The sequence below is a fragment of the Juglans microcarpa x Juglans regia genome, chromosome 1S, assembly GCF_004785595.1.
Source record: "Juglans microcarpa x Juglans regia isolate MS1-56 chromosome 1S, Jm3101_v1.0, whole genome shotgun sequence".
NCBI lineage: Eukaryota > Viridiplantae > Streptophyta > Magnoliopsida > Fagales > Juglandaceae > Juglans > Juglans microcarpa x Juglans regia.
Window position 1 is genome coordinate 1,874,400 of NC_054595.1, and position 25,925 is coordinate 1,900,324.

At 39.7% G+C, this 25,925-nt stretch overlaps 2 protein-coding genes and 1 non-coding gene across 5 annotated transcripts; all 3 read left to right on the top strand.

Moving 5' to 3' along the window:
• The first annotated feature begins 776 nt into the window (after positions 1-776).
• Positions 777-2,249, top strand: LOC121246516 (protein JINGUBANG-like). Its single transcript, XM_041144695.1, has one exon. The coding sequence runs from the start codon at positions 777-779 to the stop codon at positions 2,247-2,249; it is 1,473 nt and encodes a 490-aa protein (XP_041000629.1).
• A 4,693-nt stretch (positions 2,250-6,942) lies between these two features.
• On the top strand, positions 6,943-13,639 carry LOC121246233 (extra-large guanine nucleotide-binding protein 1-like). 3 transcript variants are annotated; one of them, XM_041144321.1, is made up of 9 exons: positions 6,943-8,534; positions 8,626-8,763; positions 8,848-8,952; positions 9,041-9,226; positions 10,326-10,506; positions 11,116-11,357; positions 11,833-11,996; positions 12,665-12,792; positions 12,873-12,997. In XM_041144321.1, exons 1-9 carry the CDS (start codon positions 7,236-7,238, stop codon positions 12,911-12,913), a joined length of 2,484 nt encoding a protein of 827 aa, XP_041000255.1. In that variant the 5' UTR covers positions 6,943-7,235; the 3' UTR covers positions 12,914-12,997. The 3 variants fall into 3 exon arrangements, with proteins under 3 accessions (XP_041000255.1, XP_041000254.1, XP_041000253.1); XM_041144320.1 differs by having other exon boundaries at positions 6,944-8,534; positions 11,209-11,357; positions 12,665-13,639; XM_041144319.1 differs by having other exon boundaries at positions 6,945-8,534; positions 12,665-13,639.
• An 11,353-nt stretch (positions 13,640-24,992) lies between these two features.
• On the top strand, positions 24,993-25,092 carry LOC121247946. Its single transcript, XR_005937347.1, has one exon. It is a non-coding gene; the product is annotated as a U6 spliceosomal RNA (small nuclear RNA).
• Positions 25,093-25,925: the final 833 nt, after the last annotated feature.

A 25,925-nucleotide genomic window follows, 5' to 3' on the forward strand; every position in this document is an offset into this window, starting at 1 on the left:
CTAAAAATCCTCTTTACCACATTTAATGCAGACTAGAGACAGTTAAGATAAATTTAGAATATATAGACCAAGTCAAATGTCAGATTTTCCTTGTACCAGTAGAAATCAAACTCCTCCATTAACATCTTTTTGTAATTTCCGTTCTAATTCCCCGGTCTTCAAACGTGCTACTGCATGCATGCAGTTGCAGACCAAACTGCATGCAAACAAACGTCCGGTGCCTCTGTTTTGAGTCGTTTGACCTTGTTTGTCCCACTCCCACATGATCCAAAGGCGCTGTGCTGGCCTTCTTCGGATAACATCGTCATTTCACTGCACCCCCCCCCCCCCTGGCATGCAACAGATTCATGTACCATGTTAATATATCGTCCATTTCATAATTAAATAGTGTCATTTTATTAAAATTATTAAAATATTTTTGTTTAAACTTTGATCTTACATAATTATGGTTAATTTAATTTATAAAAAGCTGTTAAAAAATAAAAAAGAGTTATACTTCTATTCTTATTTAAAACCTCAAATTACTTCTGTTGGGCCAACCGCCCGGCCAACAGAAATTTCACGTCTGGAAGGTATGAAATTTAATTCAGCTTTATTAATGTCTAGTTTAATTTCCACTAATTTGTTCTTCCTAGTATATATACATACGTATTCAAGAATCCATATATACCATCTTTTTTTTTTTTTTATTTGTTGGTTCATATTGTTCTTGTTGGACGTACGTGTAGCGAGAAATATTACTACTGTGCATGAGAGAGATGCATAGAATGAGAAGCATGTCAAGAGGGCACCATATATTCTTCGAAGAGGGAACCAAACGTGGGCGCAAATTTGACAAGCTAAAGAACTCGGATTTGGATGATCATCGTAAGGAGGAGGCTGGCGATCGCTGCATTAATATTACTCGTCGGCGCAGCAGCAATATTGCTTCGGCGGCATCGGATTCGGAGATTTATAATCCAGCAGCGCCTAATTATGACGCGAGCAATTCTCTAATGGTGTTGGAAGACCGTTGTACTTTCGAGCCAGCTTCGACGTCGAATTCTCCTTTCTCCAAGTCGCCATGGTCATGCCACATGAGTCCTCGACCTCATGATCCTTCGTCGACCGATGCATCCGGAAACGCACTCCTCGGCATGCTGGTCCGCAAAGAAGGCCCTATCTACTCGATGGCCGCCACGGGGGACTTGCTGTATACTGGGTCCGACAGCAAGAACATTCGGGTTTGGAAGAATCATCAAGAGTTTTCTGCGTTCAAAGCGGACTGCGGTTTGGTTAAAGCAATAGCAATTGCTGGGCGCAGAGTCTTTACGGGTCATAAAGACGGAGGGATTCGAGTTTGGAAGGTGTCAAAGAAAAATGAAAGCGTTTACAAGCGTGTAGGGACGCTACCAACCATGGGAGATTACATCAAAAGCTCGATGAAACCCAAGAAATACGCAGAAGTGAGGCATCATCATAGCGTGGTGTGGATCAAGCACTACGATGCCGTCTCGTGCCTTAGCTTGAGCGAAGATAGATCTTTGCTTTATTCAGCTTCCTGGGATAAAACCTTTAAAGTTTGGCGAATCTCAGACTCCAAGTGCTTGGAATCTGTCACTGCTCATGATGATGATGTGAATTCCTTGGTTGCGGGTTTTGACGGCTTGGTATTCACTGGCTCTGCTGATGGTACTATCAAGGTTTGGCGGAGAGAAATACAAGGCAAGGGAACGAAGCATTTCTTCTCTCAAACATTGTTAAAGCAAGAGTGTGCGGTGACAGCATTGGCCATTAACCCTAAATCCACTATTGTTTACAGTGGATCATCGGACGGGCTTGTTAACTACTGGGAGCGCGAAAGCTCTCTGTCTCACGGGGGAGTTTTGAAAAGCCATAGATTGGCAGTGTTATGCATAGCCACGGCTGGGGACCTAGTGTTTAGCGGATCCGCGGACCTGGTAATATGCGCGTGGAAGAGAACGTCGGCGGGAGAGCACACTTGCTTGTCGGTGTTTACGGGCCACACCGGGCCGATCAAGTGCTTGGCAGTGGAAAAGGATATGGAATCCAAGTCATCGGACGAGCAGCGGTGGATTCTTTACAGTGGCGGTTTGGACGAGTCCGTGAGGGTGTGGAAGCTTTCGGAGCAAGCGCCAAACAACATAGCACAGTACAATCAACAGCACAACAGTACTACCGGCGCGCCGATTTTGAGCTCAGCTTTAAGCTTCTCCACTCGTGGACGATCGAGCCCAGTAATACGTTAGACGGACGAGGATATATATTGTGATCTGTACGTACGTGGGTCAATTTGATCGATGTCCCATGCATGCATGCCGTCGTATTATAAAAAGCAGCTAGCTTCTCTATTGCCATTTTGATTTGAGTTTTCCCATTTATAAATTTGATGCTTAACACAGTTCATCGTGGACCTATTAATATATCGACAAAAAGATTTAAAATAATCATGTACTAGGCTTCTACATCAACGATAATATTGTATTAACTAGTGTATCTACGATATATATATATATATGTTTAGCGTTTTAAAATAAATATTACAAATATATTTATTCTTTTGATTTTATAAATGTGGATTGTAGTTTTTATTTCTTTGTTCTAATTAAGAAAACAAAATTAAAGAGTGAGGATAGGAGGTCATGTGATTCGTGAATATTATTAATTATATCGTTCTACGACTGATGATTTCTTTTATGCAAATCGATTAAGAACCAAAGAGTTTCGAACTCAATACTTTCTCTAGATAGTTCCCAAACTGATCTCATATCATGTCTCTGAATGTATTAGAGGTAAAGGATTTTAGCAAATTTTTATTTTTATTTTTTTATTTTGTTAGAATCTAGTTAGCATTATTGTTAATGGAGCACTTGCAGCTCAAGTCTTGTATAAAAATACCTCTCATATTTACGATAGAAAGTTAGAAATACTGCAATAATATCATGATCTGCATGGTCCATTTTCTTCATCTTCATTTCTTTTTTATGGATAATTTATTATGATCACGAAGGTTAAAGGTTTAACCTAATTAGTATCCAACAGCGCCTCTAGAGCTTTTGAATCTATGGATGGGTCTTTAACAATTGGTATCATAGTATCTAGGGGCCACGTCATCAGTTTAAGTTATGGAGGGGGTGATCATCTCTAGGCTAGATTAAAATACCTTGGTACAATGCATTGACTTTGTGTTAAGTCATCGAATACTGATAAATGAGTAAAGTCGCCAAAAGAGAAAAAAAAAAACTATCACCAGATCAATATCTTTAGAGCAGGCCGCTCCACATCTAACATAAAAGCAATCTGTCGTGGAAAGATGGCGGTGAACGTTGGTGTTGGTTAGCACCACGTCTGACATAGAATCGTCGGGATGGGCCCTGACCCAGGCCAGAACGATCACCAACCTAACCTCTTCCCGTTCAGACAGGGTAATGAAAATAGCCTTGCCATCTGAGACAACCTCCCAGATGGCTCGAATCGAGAACTCCTAGTGAACGACTTCCCCCATCGAGACATTCCCAGTCCAAGCTCGACACGAAGAAGAAATGCTTAGTCCAGTCCTTGATGTGAGAAAAACATTTCTCCAGACCGGCGATCTGCTTCCCACCCCTCATTTTGAAATTGTTGGATTAGGGGACCTAGCGATCTCCCTTAGGGACTTGCTAAACTTATGGGAGTCTCTCGGTGCTTGACAACCCAACCCGCTGGTGCACCGTGTGTGCACTGCAAAGCCTGCAACACTTATAGATGTGGGGTTCTACACTGCCAAAGTGTATAAGGAAATAAAATTGTGCCTCTGCATTTGATCCTAATAGAAACTGCACAAGTTCCCGTATAAATGCAACACCCTGTAAACAGAGAAAATTTCCCTTGCAGTTAGGTCAGGGTATTCTTCGATCCCGTAGCTCAACATCATGCTATAAATCACGCAGCTTGAAACCAAAAGTTGCCAAGCATTCAGATGAAGCTGGGCAGGGGTAGCTAGAGGTAGTCCAAAACATCCTAGATAGGATGGCAAAAAGGCAGCCATAGCCCGTTCGCAAACATTAGAGGGAAGAGGGCCACATTCTCAACCATGCCATCTGAATCAACAGTCGGGACGCGAGGCCCAAAAACCTCTAGAACCATCGAATCAGGAACGCCGAAAGCACCTTTAGCATACGGAGGTTTGAGGGAGAGGCAATCAACTCCCAAGCCCGACCCTTGAAGAATTGTGAGCTCTCATTGGCCGCGGGTCTCACCACACCCTCGAGGTCCCTTTCAGGCACCCAGAATGAGGTTTCTTAGAGCTAGGGCGAGGAGCATGCTTGGGAGCCATTTTAAGTGAATGAAAGAAGGAGGGTGGCTGACGACAAGCAAAGTAGAAGAAGCTTAAGAAAATGGTTGGAAGAACAAAGCAAATAGGGAAAGATGGCCTAGAGAAGAAGTAGGAGGGAAGTGGAAAATAATGAGGAAACTAGGCTTAAATAGGGAATTGAGCTGGTTGGGCTGCCCAACATATGGAAATGACTAGAGCCCTTAGAGACATAATGCCAGAGACAAATCTCGAGATCCCCGCTATGCATAATGAGGAGGAAAGTAAACACGTACGAGGAAGAGTCGTGCGCGTGGGGTGACACTGGCCAGTCCATTGCCAGACGGGACAATGGATCGATGCCTCACACGCGGTATCAATAACTAACACCTCAACGTAGGCATGGCCCACCATTAAGGTTAAATGGCATGGGTAGAACGTGCTAACAACTTTTGAATTCTCATAGCACACGGTGAGAATTCGCGGGGTAACTGGAGAGGATGTTTTCCACCCTCCTATGCTAGGCTGACTGGGGTTGTTTCCACAAAAGCCCACTTGATGGGTAGACATCCCACCCCAGAAGAAGGACCAGGCAGGGCCCATGAAGCACATATCTAGGGAGGAAAGAGGAATAGTTACATCACCTGGACAAATCATAGCCCACGCAATAAGACAAGAAGCATGCCACGCGGAGTGGTCAGAAAGGATAACTAACAATGTCCAGAGCCAACCTTTCACTTGTCCCTGAAGCTGGAGTAATGGGTGCGCCCCCCCTTGCTTATCGTAAAGGACAAATGTGGGAGGGAAGTAAACACACATGAAATGACATAATGACGATTGTCATGGTAGGTGGTCATCCTGGCATTTGTGCGGCACACCATATGGCCCCTGCACAACTTACTGGTAGCACTTGGGGCCATCCCGACCAGGGTATATAAACCCCCACCCGAGCTCAAGTAAAGGATCTTTGAAAACGCGTCTTACATGATTTCTCCTCTCTCGAGCCTCCAAGACCCAAATACTAACTTAGGCAATGGAGGTGTCCCTTACCACCCTGAATCTCCACTCTAGTGAATCTTGTAGGACCAGCAAGCGTTGCGAAGAGCTGCCCAAGGTGTGAAACACAACATCAACAACTACATTCCCTTTTTGAATTAGAGAGCATTTTTGAAATTCAAGAAATCTCTCTCTCTCTCTCTCTCTCTCTCTCTCTCTCTCTCTCTCTCCCCCTTAGAGAACAACCATAGGCAAGATACTTTGATTTGGATTCCAAACCACTTTGGAAAACTCTTTGTTAAAACAACATATCATTTTAGAAGTAGAAAGTTTTTCAGCCCCATTGCAAAGCTTTCTGAGCCAAGTATTGAAAAAAATGTGGAAGTTAAAAGTCCACTACCATCACAAATTACTTATCTGAAAATTCATTTGGAATATCCTTCCAACCAAAGAGAGGATAAGTAACATTCTCTCAAATCTCCAAGATGAAGAGTGTCCTACCCTCTTGGTAATTGTGAAGAAGAAGCATTGTTTCGTCTCTTTATCCAAGGTCCATTTTCTAGGATTTTATGGAGTGGCCTTTGAACTTGGATGCACTGCCAATCAACTCTATTTCTAATCGAATACTAATGATAATTGATCCTATACCAATTTCGAGACTAAAAGGTCAAGACTTACACAATTTCTAGATCTTGTCTGAAGGCATAGAAATGAAATACTCCATGATCATATAGAACCTTATTTGCAGACAACTGGTGCATAATTAGAAAACTGTTACTAGGCCTATAAACAAGCATGTGGACAAAAGCTTCAAGCACATCTTATCACAGTCTGGACTCCACTGCCCCCAAATAGATGGAGCATCTCGTTTGATGCAGAAGTCAGAGACTCGTTTTCCATATCCTTAGCAATTTGCCGTAATTCAGAAGGATTGACATAAAAAATCGAGACAACAATACCAATAATTGCTGAAGCATCAACTGCACTTTTGGCGTCACAACTAGCATTTCTCTTCAACTAAATTTCCTCACCTTAGAAGGAGATGCACAAGTTATTTCAACAATAAAAGATATGGCAACGGGTTATCTCAGCAATAGAAGATGTGGAATCCTCATCAGTATGGCACATAACTCCAATCACGAATGACACTCGTCAAAATATTTGCTAGTGTGATGATTGGAGCGTTAAAAAAATTTATTGAATACAAGATTGATATGTGCACTATGTGGCAAAATAGGCAACAATCAATTAAGTTATCTGATGTATACCTTTATATATATATATATATATATATATATATCTTATCTAGATGTATTTTGTACATTGAGAGTGATAGAATCCATCCTTAGAACTTATGTAGCTACTTATATTTTCAAATTTTCAATACACGAAGTATGCTTTGATTAGAAAAAATAAATGAGAGAGCCGAGGTGGAAGTCCAAATCAAGACTAGGATTTTTTCTCAAAAAGAAAAAAAAAAAGACTCGGATTTTAATTCTCGTACAGAAAAATATAAAAACACATGCAGGAAGACAGAGCATAGCAGGGCTGAGCAGAGGAGGGCCACTCTCACAACTATCATCATTATTAATCAATCTCCTTGTCCTTTGCCCACAAATGACAAATCCCAGATACCAATCTCTCTCTATATTTTGGACATTCCCATTCCAAATCCTAATCCTCCCTCACTCTTCTCCTCCCTTCTCCCTTGCTGTCATTTTCGTCTCACACTTTCCCAATCCCACACATTTTCCTCCTCCCCAGCCCCAAATCCAAACCATTACAAACTCTCTCCGGCTTTTGGGGTTAGGCTCTTTTCTTTGCTTGCCAATTTTGAACTGAAGATAGTTAGGCTCAGAGCTGAGCTTCGTGTTTTATTGGTGGGGATTGGGATTGAAGGTTTGCCTTGGAATTCTGATTAAGTTAGTTTTAAACTATACTGACAACGATGCCTCCATTTGAGACCTCCGATGCCGATTATGGTGCCGAGTTCTCGTTTGCCGTCGAATACAGTGGCCCGCCCGTAACCTACGATCTCCCCTGTGCCGTTCCAATTAAAGTTGAGCGGATTCCCGTTGCTGCCGCTGTCGCCCAGGTCTCCCTGTCTGATAAACTGTCCCTGCCAGTGGTGCAGCCGCTCTTAGCTCCCGATCCTCGGGGTAAAAAGTTCTCCAAAGAGCTAAAGACGTTGGGTTCTGACTCTTCTACTTTGGTTTCTCCAACTTCGGTGATTGCGTTCGACCGAAATAATGGTCGTGATTGCAAAGAGCTAGAGTTAGTTTCTGAAGCAACTGTGTCTCCTACTTCTGTGATTGCCTTTGAGGAGGGAAATACGAGCAATCGGTGTTATTTCCGGTCAGATGAGTTGAGTAGCTCCCGTGCATTAGAGTTTTCCAATGGCCAGTACGCTTCCGGTGAATTGTGTGATGTAGCAAACAGCTCGAGAGAATTTGGGTTCTCGTCCATCAGTCATGAGCATTCCCCTGAGTTATTAGGTGGAGCTGGGATCTCGAGCACGATAGAGTTTTCCGATAGTTTCGACAAGTCACTAACAAGCTCGCTGGCCTCAAGGGTTTCGTGTAGTCAAAAGGAGAGTTTAGACACAAATAATGACTTGAGTCAAGCAGATTGGGTTTCAAATGAGTCGGTGTCGAGTTTTGATTACCCTTCATCTCAGGTGTCTTCTATGAAGGTTGTGGATGGCAATAATGAATCGAAATGCGAACTTATACGAACCCCAGTTGTGACTTTTCGTGATTTCGAGTCTGTTGATGCTTTTGATGAGGAATATACTCAGGATGCGTCTGAGAAGCGAATGCCTCAAGTGAAAGGGAAGAAAGGTTCATGCTATCGATGCTTTATGGGAAATAGGTTCTCTGAAAAGGAGGTTTGCATTGTCTGTGATGCAAAATATTGTAGCAATTGTGTTCTTAGAGCTATGGGATCGATGCCAGAAGGTAGGAAATGTGTTACTTGCATTGGATTCCCGATTGACGAGTCAAAACGAGGGAATTTGGGGAAGTGCTCTCGGATGCTTAAGCGGCTGCTTAATGACTTGGAGGTTCGACAGATAATGAGGACTGAGAAGTTGTGTGACGCAAATCAGCTACCACCGGAGTATATTTGTGTGAATGCACAACCTCTTTCGCATGAGGAACTGATTATATTGCAGACCTGCGCAAACCCACCGGAGAAGCTCAAACCGGGGAAATATTGGTATGATAAAGTATCTGGTCTGTGGGGAAAGGTGAATGTGATATACTCTCCACATTTTTTCCGTTACTTATATTTGTTGCATGCATCATTATGGAATTTGACCTTTCTGTTGAATTTAACAGGAAGGACAGAAACCTTCAAAGATTATTAGTCCCCACTTGAATGTTGGAGGTCCCATCAAGCCAGATGCTAGCAATGGAAACACACAAGTTTTTATAAATGGACGGGAGATTACTAAAGTAGAGCTTCGGATGCTACAGGTTGAAGTCTCTAGACGATCAAAGACAGAACGGAACTGATTTATGTGTACGAAAAAGCTAAGATCATTTTGTTGTATACTGCAGTTGTCAGGAGTTCAATGTGCCGGTAACCCACACTTTTGGCTGCATGATGATGGATCATACCAAGAAGAGGGACAAAAGAATACAAGAGGCTATCTATGGGGCAAGGTATGGTTTTTTGTTGAATATTTGTTTCTGACTTGTTCTTCATCTAATTTTCATGCGTTGGACATAAATCTTTCATGATACTTTTCAGGCTGGAACAAAGCTTGTTTGTGCTCTCTTGTCACTTCCTGTTCCTTCTAAATTTTCAAATTCTTGTGGAGAACAAGGGAGTAATATAGTTAACAGAACTGTTCCTGACTACCTTCAGCAGAGAATACTTCAGAAGCTTCTATTAGTTGGATATAATGGATCTGGAACGAGTACTATATTTAAGCAGGTAATATCTTAGTGTAATCATGTCCCAAACCTATGATGTTCACTATTTTATTTACGTGAATTTGTTCAAATATGGCTATATAAATGCCAGGTAGCTCATGCATTTTTGTATTCCCTTCTATTGTCGGACATCCAATTTATGTTGAAGAGAAATACTGAAGTAATCCACTTTATCAAATAGAGCTGATGTGAAGAGAGATTTCGTGATGGGTTTAACATCTGAGAGTGATGCCATTATAATATTGTTTTTCTTTTCTTTTCTTTGGATGGTAATTATAATCAGCTGTAATTTGCAGATCCCGTGTAGTTGGGCTGAATTTTGGGAAGCTTTTTGTGGTTCACAACTCCTCTCTCTCTCTCTCTCTCTCTCTCTCTCTCTAGTGGTGTTTAAAATCCTTTTTGTCCTGCTACTTCTAGAAGAACACATGTGACTATTGCTTAAAGATAGTACGTAATGTGTTACCTTTAAAAGTATTGCCAGAAAATTTCTATATTATCATCCTTAAATATGTGATGTGATTTCTACTTGGCTTCAGAGTTTTTATTTTTTGAAGGTCTTCATCCAGAACAAAAGTTTCTTTTTTGAGAAATATAAATTTGCATCCATTAGATATGTTCACTCTGAAGATTTCTGGATTTTATTATTTTTAGTCAGCTCCAATTATGGCGCTTGGTGTTTTTGTAGTTTGATCCAAGTCTTATTTTCTCTGGATTGTCCGAAGGCTATGAAGCAGGAGATTTGTGATATAGACAAACTAGCTACATAGACCTTAACTTTTCACTTTATGAACTTGAATCTTGTAAATAATGAACAGGGGACATAGTCCTAGATAAAGCTAAATGGTGGAAAGGATTTATGTTATTGGCCCCAAGTACTTGGGATTTAAGGGTGTTCCACTTTCTTTTATTTCTATTAAGGGATTGATGATGTCATAATAAGGTACCTCCTCCCCCCAAGAAAGGCTGGTAGGAGAGATTGTGGGTTAAAGACCCATTGGGTGAATTGGTAACTTGTCAATAAAAGGTGCTAGCAAAAGTCATGTTCTAAGTCACACCTGATTTTCCAAATAGTTTAATTTTGTTTTTATATGCATGTTCAGGCCAAGATTCTTTATAACGAAGTTCCTTTTTCTGCTGAAGAGCGAGAAAATATTAAGTTGAAGATCCAGAGCAATGTGTATGGCTATCTTGGTATACTGCTTGAGGGTCGTGAAATTTTTGAAGAAGAAGAGCTCATTGATTTAAAGAAAAAGCATTGTTCTCGTATCATTGACCCCTCAGGTACCAGTTTAAATTAATTCTCATAATATATCTGTAAACAGAATTTTTTTTATTAATAATCAGGATAGGCAAGAGCGCAAGTACACAGGAAACCAATTCTGTCATTTTCCATTCTTATCTTTAACTTGTATGAGCATATATTAGGCATGTTAAATATTTTCCGCAAGGACTTATAATAAGGCTTTAGTTACTATACTCCATGTGTTTCCCCCTACTTCAAACTTTCTTGAAATTTTAGCTTCTAGATGGAACAATGTCTTCAAAATACTAATTGATCTGTCACATATAGATCTATCAACATATCTTGAAATTTAGAGGATGCTTCATTGTATGTAATAATGAGAACTATCTTCCTTTATATAGTGCTTTGACGGTTGTATGTAATAATAAGCACTCAACTAAACATTGGTATCTTAATTATTGATATCAGTATAAGGATTGAGTTTGTTTTCTTCCTCTTAATCAAGATGCTTTGTGAAGTATACTAACTGGATGATGGTCCCCGATCTGCAAATATGATAGAAATTTAGCTTCATCTGGTCCTTATAGACATTGGTGCCTGACTTGTATAAATTAAGCATCTGAAACTAGTTTCTGGCAAACTAACAGGGAACACAGGCAACAATGATGACAAAACTATTTATTCTGTTGGCCCAAGGCTGAAAGTTTTCTCCGATTGGCTTCTCAAAACTATGGTGTCAGGAAATTTGGAAACTATCTTTCCAGCTGCTACTCGGGAATATGCTCCACTGGTTGAGGAGTTATGGAATGATCCAGCCATTCAGGCCACATACAATCGAAGAAGTGAATTGGAAATGCTACCTACTGTTGCTAGTTATTTCCTAGAGCGGGTAAGAAGCTGCATGTTCCTCTGCTGGGTGAAATTTGCAAAATTATGAAAAAACTTGTTTAAGGTTATGCTTCTTAACCTGGGATGGTTTTTGGGAGCACTTTTGCTGTCGTGGAAAAGTAATAGTTTGTTAGAGAGGTGGTTTGCAGTAAACATGAGAATTACCATGAAAACAGGGAATTGAAGGTTTACAAGATGTTATGTTTATGAGCCTGACTAAGCTGAGCCAGGTGTTGCTTAATCTTAGTTATTTTTCCCTATGGATCATCAGTTTTGAGGCTGATTGAGCTTTTAATGACCGAAGCTTAAATTGATAATAGTTTCCCATTTTTTTACCAGCCTTCTGTTAAGCTGTCCTGCAATCTCAATGAGGATCACAGTTGTATTGATACATAATTCTTTATGTGATTATTTGCTATAAAGATCTATTGCAATTCTTGATGATATCTTCATATATGATTTTGCTTTCTATTCAGGCCATTACAGTATTGAGAACAGACTATGAACCGTCAAATTTGGATATCCTAAATGCTGAAGGTGTTACTTCATTAAATGGGCTTGCTTGTGTGGACTTCTCATTTCCCCAGTCAGCACCTGATGCTGACATTGATGCTGCTGATCAGCATGATTCTTTACTTAGGTAGCTGCAAATGTTTTGTTGGCTAAATTCCTTACTTTGGTGCCTTGAAGATGGGTAGCTCTGATAATGATAGTTCCCCATCAAGTTGAGTGCACATCACTATCCGATAGATCATATACCCATGAGGAGCAAACATGTGTGACTGTTCACTATCCGTTGTATGAAGCATAAGGAAAATTGTGTGCCTTCTATGGTTAACTATCAGACCATCTGTGTCTGGTTCTATAATCAGACCCATAGAGAATTACACTTTCATGCATCAATATCTGTGTTCAGCTAGTGCTATTAATGATGGATATACATGTGTGAGATTATATGTTATTCTCTGCACGGTCCCTTGAACTTCTATATTGAACGAAGGCACAACGTTATTACCTTCTACGTTCAGGGACCATTAAGTACATTTCTCCCTCAAGTGATAAATTCTTGTATCACCACTAGAGATCCTATTATACTGGTCATTTTACTCTGGCACATTATCAAATGCACGAAAATTTGGAGAAAACTACTTCCCCATGCTATCATCAAGCCTGAACCTGTGTTATACTGCTTACCTCAGTCTTAATTTACAACTGATCTGAATCAGTGGCTATATATCATCCTATTTGTACACTTGGAAAATGGTTCTTTGTTTGCTGTCCTTAACATTGCCTGTTGTTGGTTCCCAGGTACCAGCTAATTAGAGTACATGCAAGAGGCTTGGGAGAAAACTGCAAGTGGCTAGAGATGTTTGAAGATGTTGGAATGGTCATTTTCTGTGTTGCCCTCAGTGACTATGACCAGTTTTCTGTTGATGGTAATGGTTCTATCACTAACAAGATGGTGCAGAGCAGACAGTTATTTGAATTTATTGTGAATCATTCAACCTTTGATCAGATGGACTTCCTTTTGATACTAAACAAATTCGATCTATTTGAGGAAAAGATAGAACGAGTACCATTGACTCAATGTGACTGGTTTCATGATTTTCATCCGGTGCTCGGTCGTCATCACTCCAATAGCAACAGCAACAGCATCAATAATAGCCCTTCTCTGGGTCATCTGGCATCCCACTACATTGCTGTGAAGTTCAAGAGACTTTATTCTTCTCTCACTGGGCGGAAGCTGTATGTTTCTCTGGTGAAGGGGCTGGAGCCTGATACTGTTGATGCAGCTCTTAAATATGCAAGGGAGATTTTGAAATGGGATGAAGAGAGAGCCAACTTCAGCCTGAGCGAGTATTCAATTTATAGTACTGAGGTGAGCTCCTCTCAGTGATGTTCAAGGCAGAGAAGGCTTGTCAATTGGGTCAATTTCCTCTGGGACACATTTCTTTCGGTTGTAAATATAATGGTTAAGTAAATGGAAAAGAGAAGATTGTTTCCTCGCATAGGCTATTATTGCTGATACTTGAGATTGGCAGGACCACATCAGAAAGGTGAGTCTGAATGGATTTCCATGTGTTTGTTTTTTTACTATGGTTATGTGGTCGTGCCATCTAAGAACATGATTCGAAATATTCATTTTGGAAACAGAATATGGAATTCATCAGGAGTATGTAGGTATGTAAGCATTGTAGCCAACCCTTTTGTGATCTTTTATATGATATGTTGGTTGTACTGAATCAACATACGTGAATATGAGAAGATGCAGATTCACTATAACTGGTTAAACTGAAGAACCACGATCCTTTTTTTTTTTTTTCCTTCTCCATATGTACTGCCTGTGTTACAAGCATTTCTGTAATCTGAATGCCACCGGGATATTCTCCTCCGATCTCAAGGCCATAGGCGCAACTGTTTCATAGGTACGAGGATTGCTAGGTGAGCATGCAGTTCACAATATTATCTTTAGAGACAGATTTCTGAGAGCACCGTAGAGGATTTCAAGTGGCTTTTCTAAATTTCTATAGAAAATGGTTAATAAAACTCACATGAGCTGTTTTAGTTAATGATTTTAATTTTCTACAGTACACTATACATCGACTTATTAATTGTTTATTGTCATTTAAATATTATTATTTTTATTCATTTTAAGTGCAAAAGGCATTTGTGCTGATCAAGCGTTTCTCTATATTTTGATTGCACTATTCATCTTTGTAATTTTTTTTGAATTATTTCTTTTCTTTTCCCTCTCTCTTTTTTATATAATATTTCTCACATATATAAAACATGAAGAGTTATAATATTATTAGCATATTTTATTTTAATAAAGAGAAAAATAATCATGATAAAAACTTTGTAAAACAAGAAAAGTTTTTACTCAAAGCCATGTACTAAAATAACTACTTTATCTAATAATCACAAAAAGATTATTTGAAACTAAATATCAAACAGACATAACTTGACGTAATATGTCGAGTTATGCAATGCAAAGTGATGCCCTCTATTTTTATGTAACAACGGCAACGCCCACCACATGCTAACATTTTCGTCTGGACAAGGCAATTAACATGGACTAAGCCTGTCGGTCAACTAATGCTGCTTTGTCGTTTAGGCTTTAGGTTTAGTCAGATCTGTCTAGCTGGTCTCCACTGTATATCGGCTCTAGATACTGCATGTGTGATGACAACGATCGAGCCCCGTCCCTTGCCCAAATTGCCCGTTTGTTGGGGATAATGGTCATATTTTTCCATCAATTATCTGGAGCGGGCAGGCGGACGCGGATCTGTAAATCTTTTAGATGAAATATATAAGCATATAGTCATGCGTGGATTAAAGGGAATGGTACAAGCCTTAAAAAAGTCTTATTTGCTTGACTTCATTGACAACCCTCTCCCTCATCTCATTTGTTATCCTCGATGGCTCTGTGCATTGGCTTACACGGCGTGTTTCGCTTAGCTTTGTCCACTTTTACACGTACATAGACTTTTCGCCTCTTTGATCGCCTTATCACCTCTCACTTAGCTTGTATTATATATTGAGCTGAGTTTAATTGAGCTTAGTTCTTTATGAATAGTAGTGAGTCGAGTAATAAAATGAGTTATGTTGAATTCATCTAAATTGATTTTAAAGTGTGTTTTAATGTTAAGATGAGTTTAATACTTTTTATAAGAAGTTAAAAAAAGTTATGGATACCACGTATAAATATGTGTGAAGTTGAAAAAAGTTATGAGTTCACGTGTAAGGAATTTTTGAGTTGAGATGAGTTTAATAATTTAAGAGTTGAGTATTTAGATGTTAGACTCAGTTTAAAATTATACTGAGCTCAACTGAGTCTTGCAACCAAACGCAACCTTAAAAATAAGATTTTTTTTCCCTTTATAGTTATATTTTCTAAATATTTTGGAATAAATAAAAAATATCTTACAATTATAGATGATAATTTAATTTATATGAGATCTTGGCCTTTTATATAAATAAATAGCAAAGATATGCATGCAGTTGCTTAACAACCTAATGATCAGCACGTCATGAACAGTAAATATTTTCAAAAAGTATTACGTCCATGAAAAAAAGTCGTTGCACCAAATCCATTGACAGCATATATACATACGTATGTATACACTAATATATATATATATGTGTGTGTGTGTGTTCCCATACTTCACCCACGTTTAAGGTCAAATATGATCACATGATTTCAAGTATACGTAACCACCGGATATTTTCAATTGCAGACGTAATTTATACAATATTTGACTTTTTTTGCGTTTAAATTTCAACCTGATCTTCTCATACATACATACATACATATATATGTATATATGTATCACACCATGCATCATAGATTAATGATAAAATATCAGAGCCTGCCACAATGTATATATAATGATGACAATTCTTTTTACAATCATTAATAAAAATTTATTCCTTTTTATTTTTTATATTTTTTTAATGAAAATGAAATTTTTATTGATATTTGAGAAATGTGATTGGGAAAAAGACAATTTTGTTGATAGTTATCATAAAGATCAGTTGTCAAAAGAGATGATATATTGCAACATGATCCAGAATCTAATTAGTTTTGGTGAGTCCTTTCATTCAACATCTCTCCTATCTAGGCCTGCAACCCGACATGAAATAATCGAGTTTGTACCTGATCCAACCCGAAAGCAATTATTTAAGGTGCCAAATCGATTCGATCCGACCCTATAAAATGGAATCGGGTCGAATCCGTATGACCCAACATTTACTGAAGAAACCCACAGTTCCCAACCCAAGCCTTCAACAGACGCTGCAACAAAGCCCACGACTTCAGCCCAGTTGCTTTCTCCACTTCATCTTCAACTCGAGTCTTTTGTTCCCAGATCTAGGGTTCCAACATGTTATAATCAGCGGTTTGAGAGGTAAGAAAGGCAGAATCTTGGAGGTCTCGGGAAGGAACAAGACGAAGAAGTCTGGTCTGAAGTGAGAAACCCCCTTTTAAATCCCAACCTGCAGTACTAAAGTGTTACACAACATTCGATCTCCATAATTTCTCCTTTCCCAAACTACATCTTCGATCTCCTTTATCGCCCACTTCAATTGTCTGGTTTTTATTTTTTATTTTTTTCTTACTCATTGGAATCAGCTCCGGTTGGCAGTTGGCACAACACAAATGGTTATTTGTAGTTCGTCTAGTTCGACGGATGTCGCCACGACCAAGCTCATCTAATTACAAGACAGTCCGCTTCGATTGCTAAGGTTTCTTATGTTCTGCAAAAGAACCCCAAGTTTACTCGAAGAGATGGACTTCGACGACGTCTTATCCATCGTGAACGAAGATGAACAGCTTCAAAGTTCAACCTTCTCTGTTTTATTTTGCTTTGCCATTGAGGAAGTTGAAGCAACCACTCCAGCCCGAGGAAATGGCTGCATTGGCGGTGAGAAATTTGCTACATTGATGGTTGTAGTGAAATGAAATTTACTTTATTCTGCGTTGATGAAGGCAAGTGGAGGTGAGAAATTTGTAGAGTATCACAAACTGAGAAATTTGCAGAATATTTGGGCGGCTAGGGTTTGAGCTTGAGGAGAAGTTTGTATTTATAAGGACGGGTCGACACCGAAGATAAAAACCCGTTTCTAGTCGGGTTGAGACCCAACCATATAACAACCCGATAAAGTCGGGTCGGGTCGGGTGATTTTAATCGGGTCTTTCGGTTTCTCGGTATTTTTGCACATCCCTACTCTTATCTACAGACTACTCTTCTTGCCTCCATTATTTTTATAAAATTTTTCATCTCATCTCATCTAATTGTAATAATTTTTAAAAATTTTTCACATAAAATAAAATAAAAAATTCAAAATTTTTAAATCTCAAAATAAAAATAATATTAAAAAAAGATTCTAACAAGATTTTATTTAATTTTCATCTCATCTCATCAACAAAAATAAACGTTACCTTAAAAACGATTTACCAGTACGTGTTCTATGCGTGAAAGAATTATATGAATATAAATACATGGGTATTTCTTGAAAGAATTATATGAATATAAATACACATATACATATACATACATATATATATATATATGTGTGTGTCATCTTTCAGCACAAACTTTTTTATCTTTTTTTTTTTTATCTCAAAACACTTTTTCATCCTTACAAAAGAAATAAAAAATAAAGACATAAGATCATTTGACAAACGGAGCACTTTTTTTAAAAAATAGTTTTAAAGAAAATACTCGTAAAAATAAAAGGACAGCTTAGTGTTTACGGCAAACGGACCAAGTCGAGTAGAAGAAGCTGTTGGTCACAAGAAACGGACTGCAGTCATTAAAAATCTTGAAAAGAAATACGTGTTGAACAAACACTACAGTCGTCATGTCCAATGACAACGACGCTACTTGTTTCGACTAATTATTTTTGTCCTATTATTGAAGAAAGAGTGATTAATTTCTCATAAACCAATCAGCCATATCAGCCAAAATAGAATTCTATTGGAAATATTAAAATTATGAAAATGGTCACTCCAAGTCCCTCGACTCAAAATATAACTCTTTTTTGTAATTTACCCTATTGCTACCTGATACAATTATTAATATTATGTGCGTATTTCGCACTCCTGTAAATTCCTACGATAAACTTGTACTTAGAGATGACAATATGTGACACGACTCGTTAATCCAATACGAACACGACACGATAAAAGCGGGTTAGGGTTTAGCCTTAACGGGTTCGGGTTAAAACAGATTGACCCGTTAATACACGATTCAACCCGTTAGTGACCCGTTAAGAAAATTAAATTTATCTTTATACCCTTAGACCTAAAGGGCAAGAAGGACGCTCCACTTCCTTTTTTAAGTTCTAAATTTGTTTAGATCTGTGTTTTAAATTTTTTTATTATATTTGAGATTGTAACAATAATATATTTACATTGTATGTTTTGTTTATTATATTTGGAATGTAATTTTAATAATGAATATTATTACAAATTATGTGGATCATATTTGTTTGGATTGTAATTTTAGACTTGTAGTTAGTTTTTTATTTTTTATAGATATTATTTATATTTAAATATTTATATAAAATCAATTAAGTCAAACAGATCGTGTTGTATCGTGTCTGTTCAACCCATTAACGTAAACTGGTTGAAACGGAACAGGTCGTGTCGTGTGATTTCGTGTCAATTTATTTATTATTCATTAACAGGTCATAACGGGTCGTGTCGTGTCAACCCGTTATCTTACCGTGTCGTGTTCGGGTTTAGAATTTTGACATGAAATCCTTAACGGGTCGTGTTCGTGTTGACCCGTTAAGTGTAATGTATATACCTTGACACGACACAAACACGACCCGTTAACACGATTTGACACTCCTACCTGTACTAGAAGAATCAAGGAAGGTTTGATGGGTGTGAAACGCCTCCAATGTCAAAGTCAATCAAATTGTATACACTGTTTCTCTGCGAATCGAAGGACTAATTCAACTTACCTCAATTGTTAATTTCCTCTAGTATATATAAAGTAGGGGAGAGAGTAATAGGTTTGTGTAACAACACAAGCCTTTGATTCAAGTTAGGTCTGGGGTTGCTATTATTTCAACTTTCCATTATCTGATCTTGCGTGGTTATCTGGAGGAGCATTTGAATCTCCATATTATTTGGGGAAGACTTTGTGGTTATCTTATCCGATAGTTAAGCCAAGTGGTTTAGGGTTTGTTATTACTAGCCATGGGGAATTCCTTGGTGTCGGTGTAGCAGGCTGGCTTTGTTGGGCCTTTAAGGTGTGGGAGCAGTCCTGTTAGCGAGGGAGGACTTTGGTCCCTCTAGTTATCTTGCAAAGCCTTCATGTGATGAGACTTTTCCTTTATGCCACCTCGTTACTCGGACTATACCCTCACTCTTAGCTTTATGTAGGTGCACTTCCGTACGTCAAGGGCATGCGTCGTTCCACCTTTGCGCCCTTTCCTATCCCCCTTTGTACGTGATATGTTTCTTTGTCTTATAGGGGAACGCTCAAACAACGTTGTGTCTCCTGGGCTATTTATCTCTCTATACTGCCAACTTTATCACTTCATTCCTTCTCCAACACTAACTCGTTCTTTGTTATTGTGTTCTTCCCTTTCTCTATTTCCCCTTCTCGACTTATTGTTCTCCCTTTTTTGAATCTCCTTCCCTTGATCGCTTTGGGCAATTCCTTCTGTTCTGGCGCCCATGTCTCTAGGTCCTCCGGACCCCGCGACTCTCTTCGTCAGGCTGGAGAAACTGATTCGCGTCATTCCCCTGACTTTGAGTGGACTTAGTAGTCGGATACAACGTCGCGTGCCGACTTGGACTTCGTGAGAAATCAATACGGAGTTCCTAACTTTGTGGTGTTGAGTTTACTGGAATCTAGCCACAGGACCATTGATTTCAGGGGTTTCACCGCCCAAGTGACATTGTACTCTCTGATGTTTTTTATAGGGCTTCGCTTGCCGTTTTGCCGCCTTGTTCGTGATATGCTCAATTTCTTGGGGTTTGCTCCTTCACAGCTTATTCCTAAAGCATGGAGGATATTGATGGCGTGCTTCGTTGCGTGACGACAGTTTTGGAACCCACTAGTGAAGACTACCTAGACCTTATGGCAAGGAAATTCCTCTTTACTCACATAATTAGACGCATAGATGGAAACTTGTGCAATTTCCGATCTTGGATTGGCAACTGGGTGGTGCTTTTGGAACGCCGTTACTCTCATGCCAACAAGTGGCAAAGGAATTGTTTCTGGTAGTGGTTGGAAATTTCCTCTAGGCGAGGTTGCCCGTCGTGAGTTCCCCGTTCGTGCATTATGGGGCCTTGTTTCGAAAGACCGTGACTTTGCCATCATTCTTTCTAATCTGGAAGATGCCCATTTGCCTCTGGTTTATGCTTGGGTGGAAAGGAATGACAACGCCACTTAGTTTGATGTTCATCTCACCCGTGCCAATATTGGCAGGATTTTGGCTTCACCCAATCGAGCTCATATTTTTGGTCGCTAGTTCTTAGGCACTCCCTCATTGTCTCGGGGACGAAAAAGAGGGTCTTCACCCCTTCAGGCCAAAAGGGGGAATAAGCCTCATTTAGAACGTAGCCTTTTCATGGTGAGGTTGGGCCTTCTGAAGAATCAAGATCTATTGGGGAAAGGCCCGTTCAGGCTTCTGTGCCTATTGGGGAAAGTAGTTCAACTAGCCCAACTTCTCCCATTTTCGATTTGCTGGAGGAAATCATGGACCCAGCCGAGACTAACCTAGCACTGGTGTTGGATGTGGAGTCCTTTATGGCGCCCGGTCAGGAGGTCGTCTGACTAACCCTTCCTATTGCGGAATGTTAAGGTGACACTTCTGGTTCTGACGATGACGAAGATGATATTGAAGTGGCTCTTCATTTTTCATTTTTGGAAATTGCACCTACAATCCTAAAGAGTTCTACCGCCCTTTTTAATGATGTGGGTGAGGCGCCTTTGACCCCTGGTGGCAGTGTCGGTCCCTTTGGGTTAGAGTGCGGCCCTGCTTCACTCTTTACTCCCTCCACGGTTTTTGGTGGTGCAACCCTTGAGATCCCCTTTGTTATTCATGAGTGTCTTCATGAAGAACCCTCGGGATTGGACTTTAGTGGAGGTTGGTGTCCATCCCTTCATCGCTTTCTAGTACTTTGCTAGTGAGGGGTGATGTTTCCTTGCCCGTTCATCTGGGTGATCATGTCCCCAAGATCGCCCTTTAGACTTAGTTGAACAGCCAGGGAACCCTGGTATTTGACCTATAGGGGCGATGCTTCCTCGCCTGTGCCTCTAGGTGATCCCATGGCTAGAGATCACCATTTGGACTCAATTGAGCAGCTAGGGGAGGGTGTTTTTGCAACTCCTGTTGCCTTTCCTCAACATCTTCTGGATCACCTATCCCCATGGGGCCTTGGTGAGGTGGGTGACTTCCTTCCCCCTAATGGAGACGTTTAACCTTTTAAGGTTGCCTGGACCTTTAAGTTCCTGTGTTGCTCGACGTACCCTACGAGCAGGTGGTTATAGGGAGGAGGCCGTTTGCGCCATGGCGCATAAGCTCCAAGGTTTTCTGTCTCCGATAAGTTCTATCTTTGTTTTATGCATTTCCAACTCTTTGATCGTTACTTGTTTTATGGCCTAGGGAGTTGACCATCTTGTGGCTTGGATAGTCAATCGTTAGATTGACTTTGAAGAGGACAACCAATCGATGTGCTCATATATTGAGAGGGCGCATTGTGCTATCTTGGCTGCCCGGGTAGATAGGGATGAAATGGCGAGAAACTTATCTCAATTAGAGTCGTACTCCCACTATTTAAAGGATCAGGTTTCTTTTCTCCGGGGTTAGGTGGGCGATTTCTAGTATGACTTGGGAAATCTCAAGGAGAAGAGAAACGATGCTATTCTGAGGCAAAGATTTTGGAGGAAGAGTGTGACACATTACGCGATCATCTTGGTCATATGGATAAGGAACTGGAGGAGGTTCAACAGCATATTTCCAATTATGCTGCCCTTTTGACTCAATCTGAAGAGGCTCAGCGGGAACTATGTATCCATCTTAGCCTTGCTCGTGGTTAGAAAGTTAGCATTGAGGCCCAACTTGCAGAGGTGAGCCCGGAGCTAAAGGGGCAAGACCAACGCTTCATGCAATTGCACACTGTCTCTAAGAGCCATAGGAGGAAGTCGGTTGCTTCTAAGCTAAAAGTGGTTGAGTTGAATGCTAAATTGGAGGTCTCCCAAGAGGAGGTTGTTCACCTTTCTCCGCAATTGGTGGCTGCCCATAAGGTCTGTGATAGGACGTGGGGCCTTGGCTACAAGCTTGGCCTTAAAAAACTAAAAGACCATCTGATGGCTCATCCTGGGGCTAACTTGCGATCGCTGAAATTGAAGTCCATCTAGGTCAGTCACACTTCCTACCAAGTCTTTGACTCTTAGGGTAGGGACACGATGCTTGGCACCTTTTCTTTCCCAGTTCACCACAATGCTTTATTTTTTTTTCCTTTTATTATTTACACTACCATAAGAACGTTTTGACATTGAGCAGTGTGTAATGATGTTAAGACATTTGAAACTCCTTTTCTCTATTAGTCTGTTTTGTGCTTTTGATTTCGTATGTGAGTAGATGGTGGTTTTGCTTATTTTGCTTGGTTTGTTGTTCGGTAGATAAGTTTTACAACTGGCCTCCTAGTTTCTTCGTTTAGGCGGGAGAAGGAAACTAAGTGGTTTCCTCATTTGTTTGCCATGGACAAGTGGAGACAATTGGTTTACGTTTTGGACGAGAGAGGGACTCAATCGCATTTAGGGGCGAGGAGGGAAACACTTTACAAGTTATTTCCTCCTTTGTTTTCCATGGGCGAGTGGAGACACTCGGCTTTTATATTTAGGCGGAGATAAGTTTGACCGTGTTTAGGGACGAGGAGAGAAGTACTTTACTAATTTGTTTTCTCCTTTGTTCGCCATGGGCAAGTTGAGACACTCGGCTTTTATATTTAGGCGAGAGAAAGGTTCACTAACCTCTAGTATGTTGTTTCGACGTTTTTCAAATCGAAAGGTATTACTTCGTAGCAATTTAACCCTTGGTTGGTTATTTTTCTCTTAGTCGTCTTGGCTCATCCGAATCTAGTTATATCCAAAGTAGGTGTCTATGAAACTTAACATCCAATGTCCCACTATTGAGTCTACAATTAGATAGATTCTTAGTAGTGAGAAGCTGTCTTTTGAGCATGCTTTATTAAGATCAGTGAAATCAATACACATTCGCCAATTTCCTTCAAGTTTCTTTACGAGTACTACGTTTGAGCACCAATCTGGGCAGTGGGTTTCTCTGATGAACTCTGCTGCCAAAAGGCGGTTGACTTCTTTTGCAATCGTTGCATATTTCTTGATACTGAAACCTCTCCTTCTTTGCTCGACAGCCCTTTACGTGGGTTAAGACATAGGTGGTGCTCTATCACCTCCGCATCTATACCGAGCATGTCCTTGTGGCTCCAGGCGACATCTTTATGTTTGGCTAGATCCTGCGGATACTGGTAGGGTGATGGACTTGACTGGTTGCACCACTTCTCCTAAAACCCCTTTTAGTAGGGTGGGCGACAGACATAGTCTACTTTGGTCGATCTCCATCTTCATAAAAGCATCCCGAAAAAGGATGTAAGTTGAACTGTTGTTATCGACCAATATCCTATATGTGTTGTAATTAGCTATCAACATCGTTACTACCAACACATCATCATGAAGGGTAGATTACTCCCTTGCAGTCGTCGTCAATGAAGGATATGATGGCCGCTTGTCATGACTCCAGTTCTTTATTCAGTCTTCCGATGTTGAAGAATTCTTCACATCTTCCTTTGCGGACACAGCCTTTCCTTTCGGAGGAGGTCAAGCCACCTTCAACGAACCCTCTAGCGATGGTGCATATTTCCTCTAGGGGAGCAGTGTTTCGGTCTTGACTTTGGCGAGGGACCTGGGTGTGGTTTTCTCTTGTTGTCCTTCTCCTTCTCGAGTTTTAATTCCTACGAATCCTTTGCTCTCGATCCTATCTCCTTTCACTCGGTTGCCATGGTGGCGAGGAGTTCTGGGCAACTAGCCGCTCGAGCTCTCTGCTACCTTGCATTTCCTCAATTCTTCGCTTTAAGGAGTGACAATCCTTCGTTTGGTGTCCTCCTATGGTGTGATAGGTGCAGAATCATTGGGTCATTTGACCATGGTGGTCGTCGCCCTAAGTTGTTTCCTCAGTTCTGTCTTGGACATTCATGTTAAAGTATTGGACTCAGACATTCAACATTCGCATTGGAGCACCTCCTTCTTACCTTTTGTCCTGTTGGTTCTTTCTTGTCTTCGGGTCCCTTTCTCAATCTCCTCCTTAACCGACTTTCCTTTTCCAATCCTCTGACTAATCCATCTTCAACTTTCTCAGTGCGCTGAGGGCTCATAGGGTATCTTCAATATTGACAAAGTCATATGCACGGTCCATGAATTCACTCAAAGTGGTTGGGGTCTTCCTCGCCAACTCTGCCATGAATGGGTTTCTAGGCCAAACTCCTCCCAACAACATTACTAACGTGATTTTTTAGTCTTAGTCATCCGCAACCATGCATTCTTTATTGAAACGAAGGATATATGATTTTAGGCTTTCGTCTTCCCTTTGTTTCACGATAAGGAGATACGCAATATGTCTCATTCTCTTTCTGCTTGCCATAAATTGCGTTAGGAATTGCCTACCTAGTTCTTCAAAGCTGCCTATGTAGCCTGGCTATAGTGCTCCAAACCATCCCTAGGCAGCCCCCTTCAGGGTTAAAGGGAATGCCCAGCATGCAATCTCCCAAGAAACCCATGGAGTTTCATATGAGTTTTGAACGTTTTCAAGTGTTCGACGAGATCTTTGGATCCATCTTACATCTCAATCAGCAGAACCTTGAACTTTGGCAAGAGCGGCGTCGTCATGATTTCTGCACCATATGGCAGGTCAGTACTGGTGAGCAATTGATTGACAGACAAAAATGTGCCCTTTTTTCGGGTCATACAAATCATCCAATTTTAAAAATCAAAGACACAACAATCATAAAATATTCGATAATAAGAATGAAAAATCTAAAGAGTGAGCCATATTACAAACAATGAGATTTTCATATTTATATTCATAAGCCGAAATCCCTTCGAAGACAACTGAAAAAATTAGAACCATACAAGAAGATTAGCATGGTCCCTTTGCAAGATGACACACAAATGAAAGAAATTCATAACGCGAAATGATAACAAATCTGGATTGTAGCTAATCATCTAAGCTCCTCCATATGCTGGTGCGTAGGTGTTTTGTGCATGTGGTGGGCCGTGGCTATCCCATCTTTCTACTTCTAAAGGTGTGTGGATCTAAAGTCAATATAAAGTCTCCCTCAACATGAAAGTAAGTCGATAAAGCACATATAATAAAATATTTATGTGAAATAATTTTATTTAAAAAATAATTTTTAAAAATTTAAATTTTATAAATCAAATATTACAATTTAAGTGTGTGAATGGTATATTCTAAACGACTTAAGCATAGAATAACTCATGATCCGTTTGGATATTTAGAATAATTTAATATATCTGTGAATAGTAATTAAATAGTTTAAGTTAACTTATTTTATTAGACCTTAAAAATGATAAAGAAAATATTGAATAAAAATATTATAAAGTTACAAAATTATATGAATATTTTTTTTTAATTTGAAAATGTATTATTATTTTTTGTATTTTATTTGAGAGTTTGAAAAAATTATAATAATTAAATAATGATTGAATAAAAAATTAAAAATTGAAATTTTAAAAATATCTTGCGTTTGAATAATATTTATGAAAATATATTTGAAAATTTTGTTGCCAAATTTAACTTTAATCAAGAGTGAATTAAATGTTTCAAAAAAAAAAAAAAATCACCGAGTGAATAAAAGTGGAAGATGAAACGTAAATTACCTCTCTCTCCGTATATTGAGGTCCACTACAGGGGCAGTTTTGTACAAACGTCGAATTGACCGGGTCGCAGACTTTCTTGAAAAGTCTAAGAGGGGAAGCTTTTCTTCTTCTTCTTCTTCTTCTTCTTC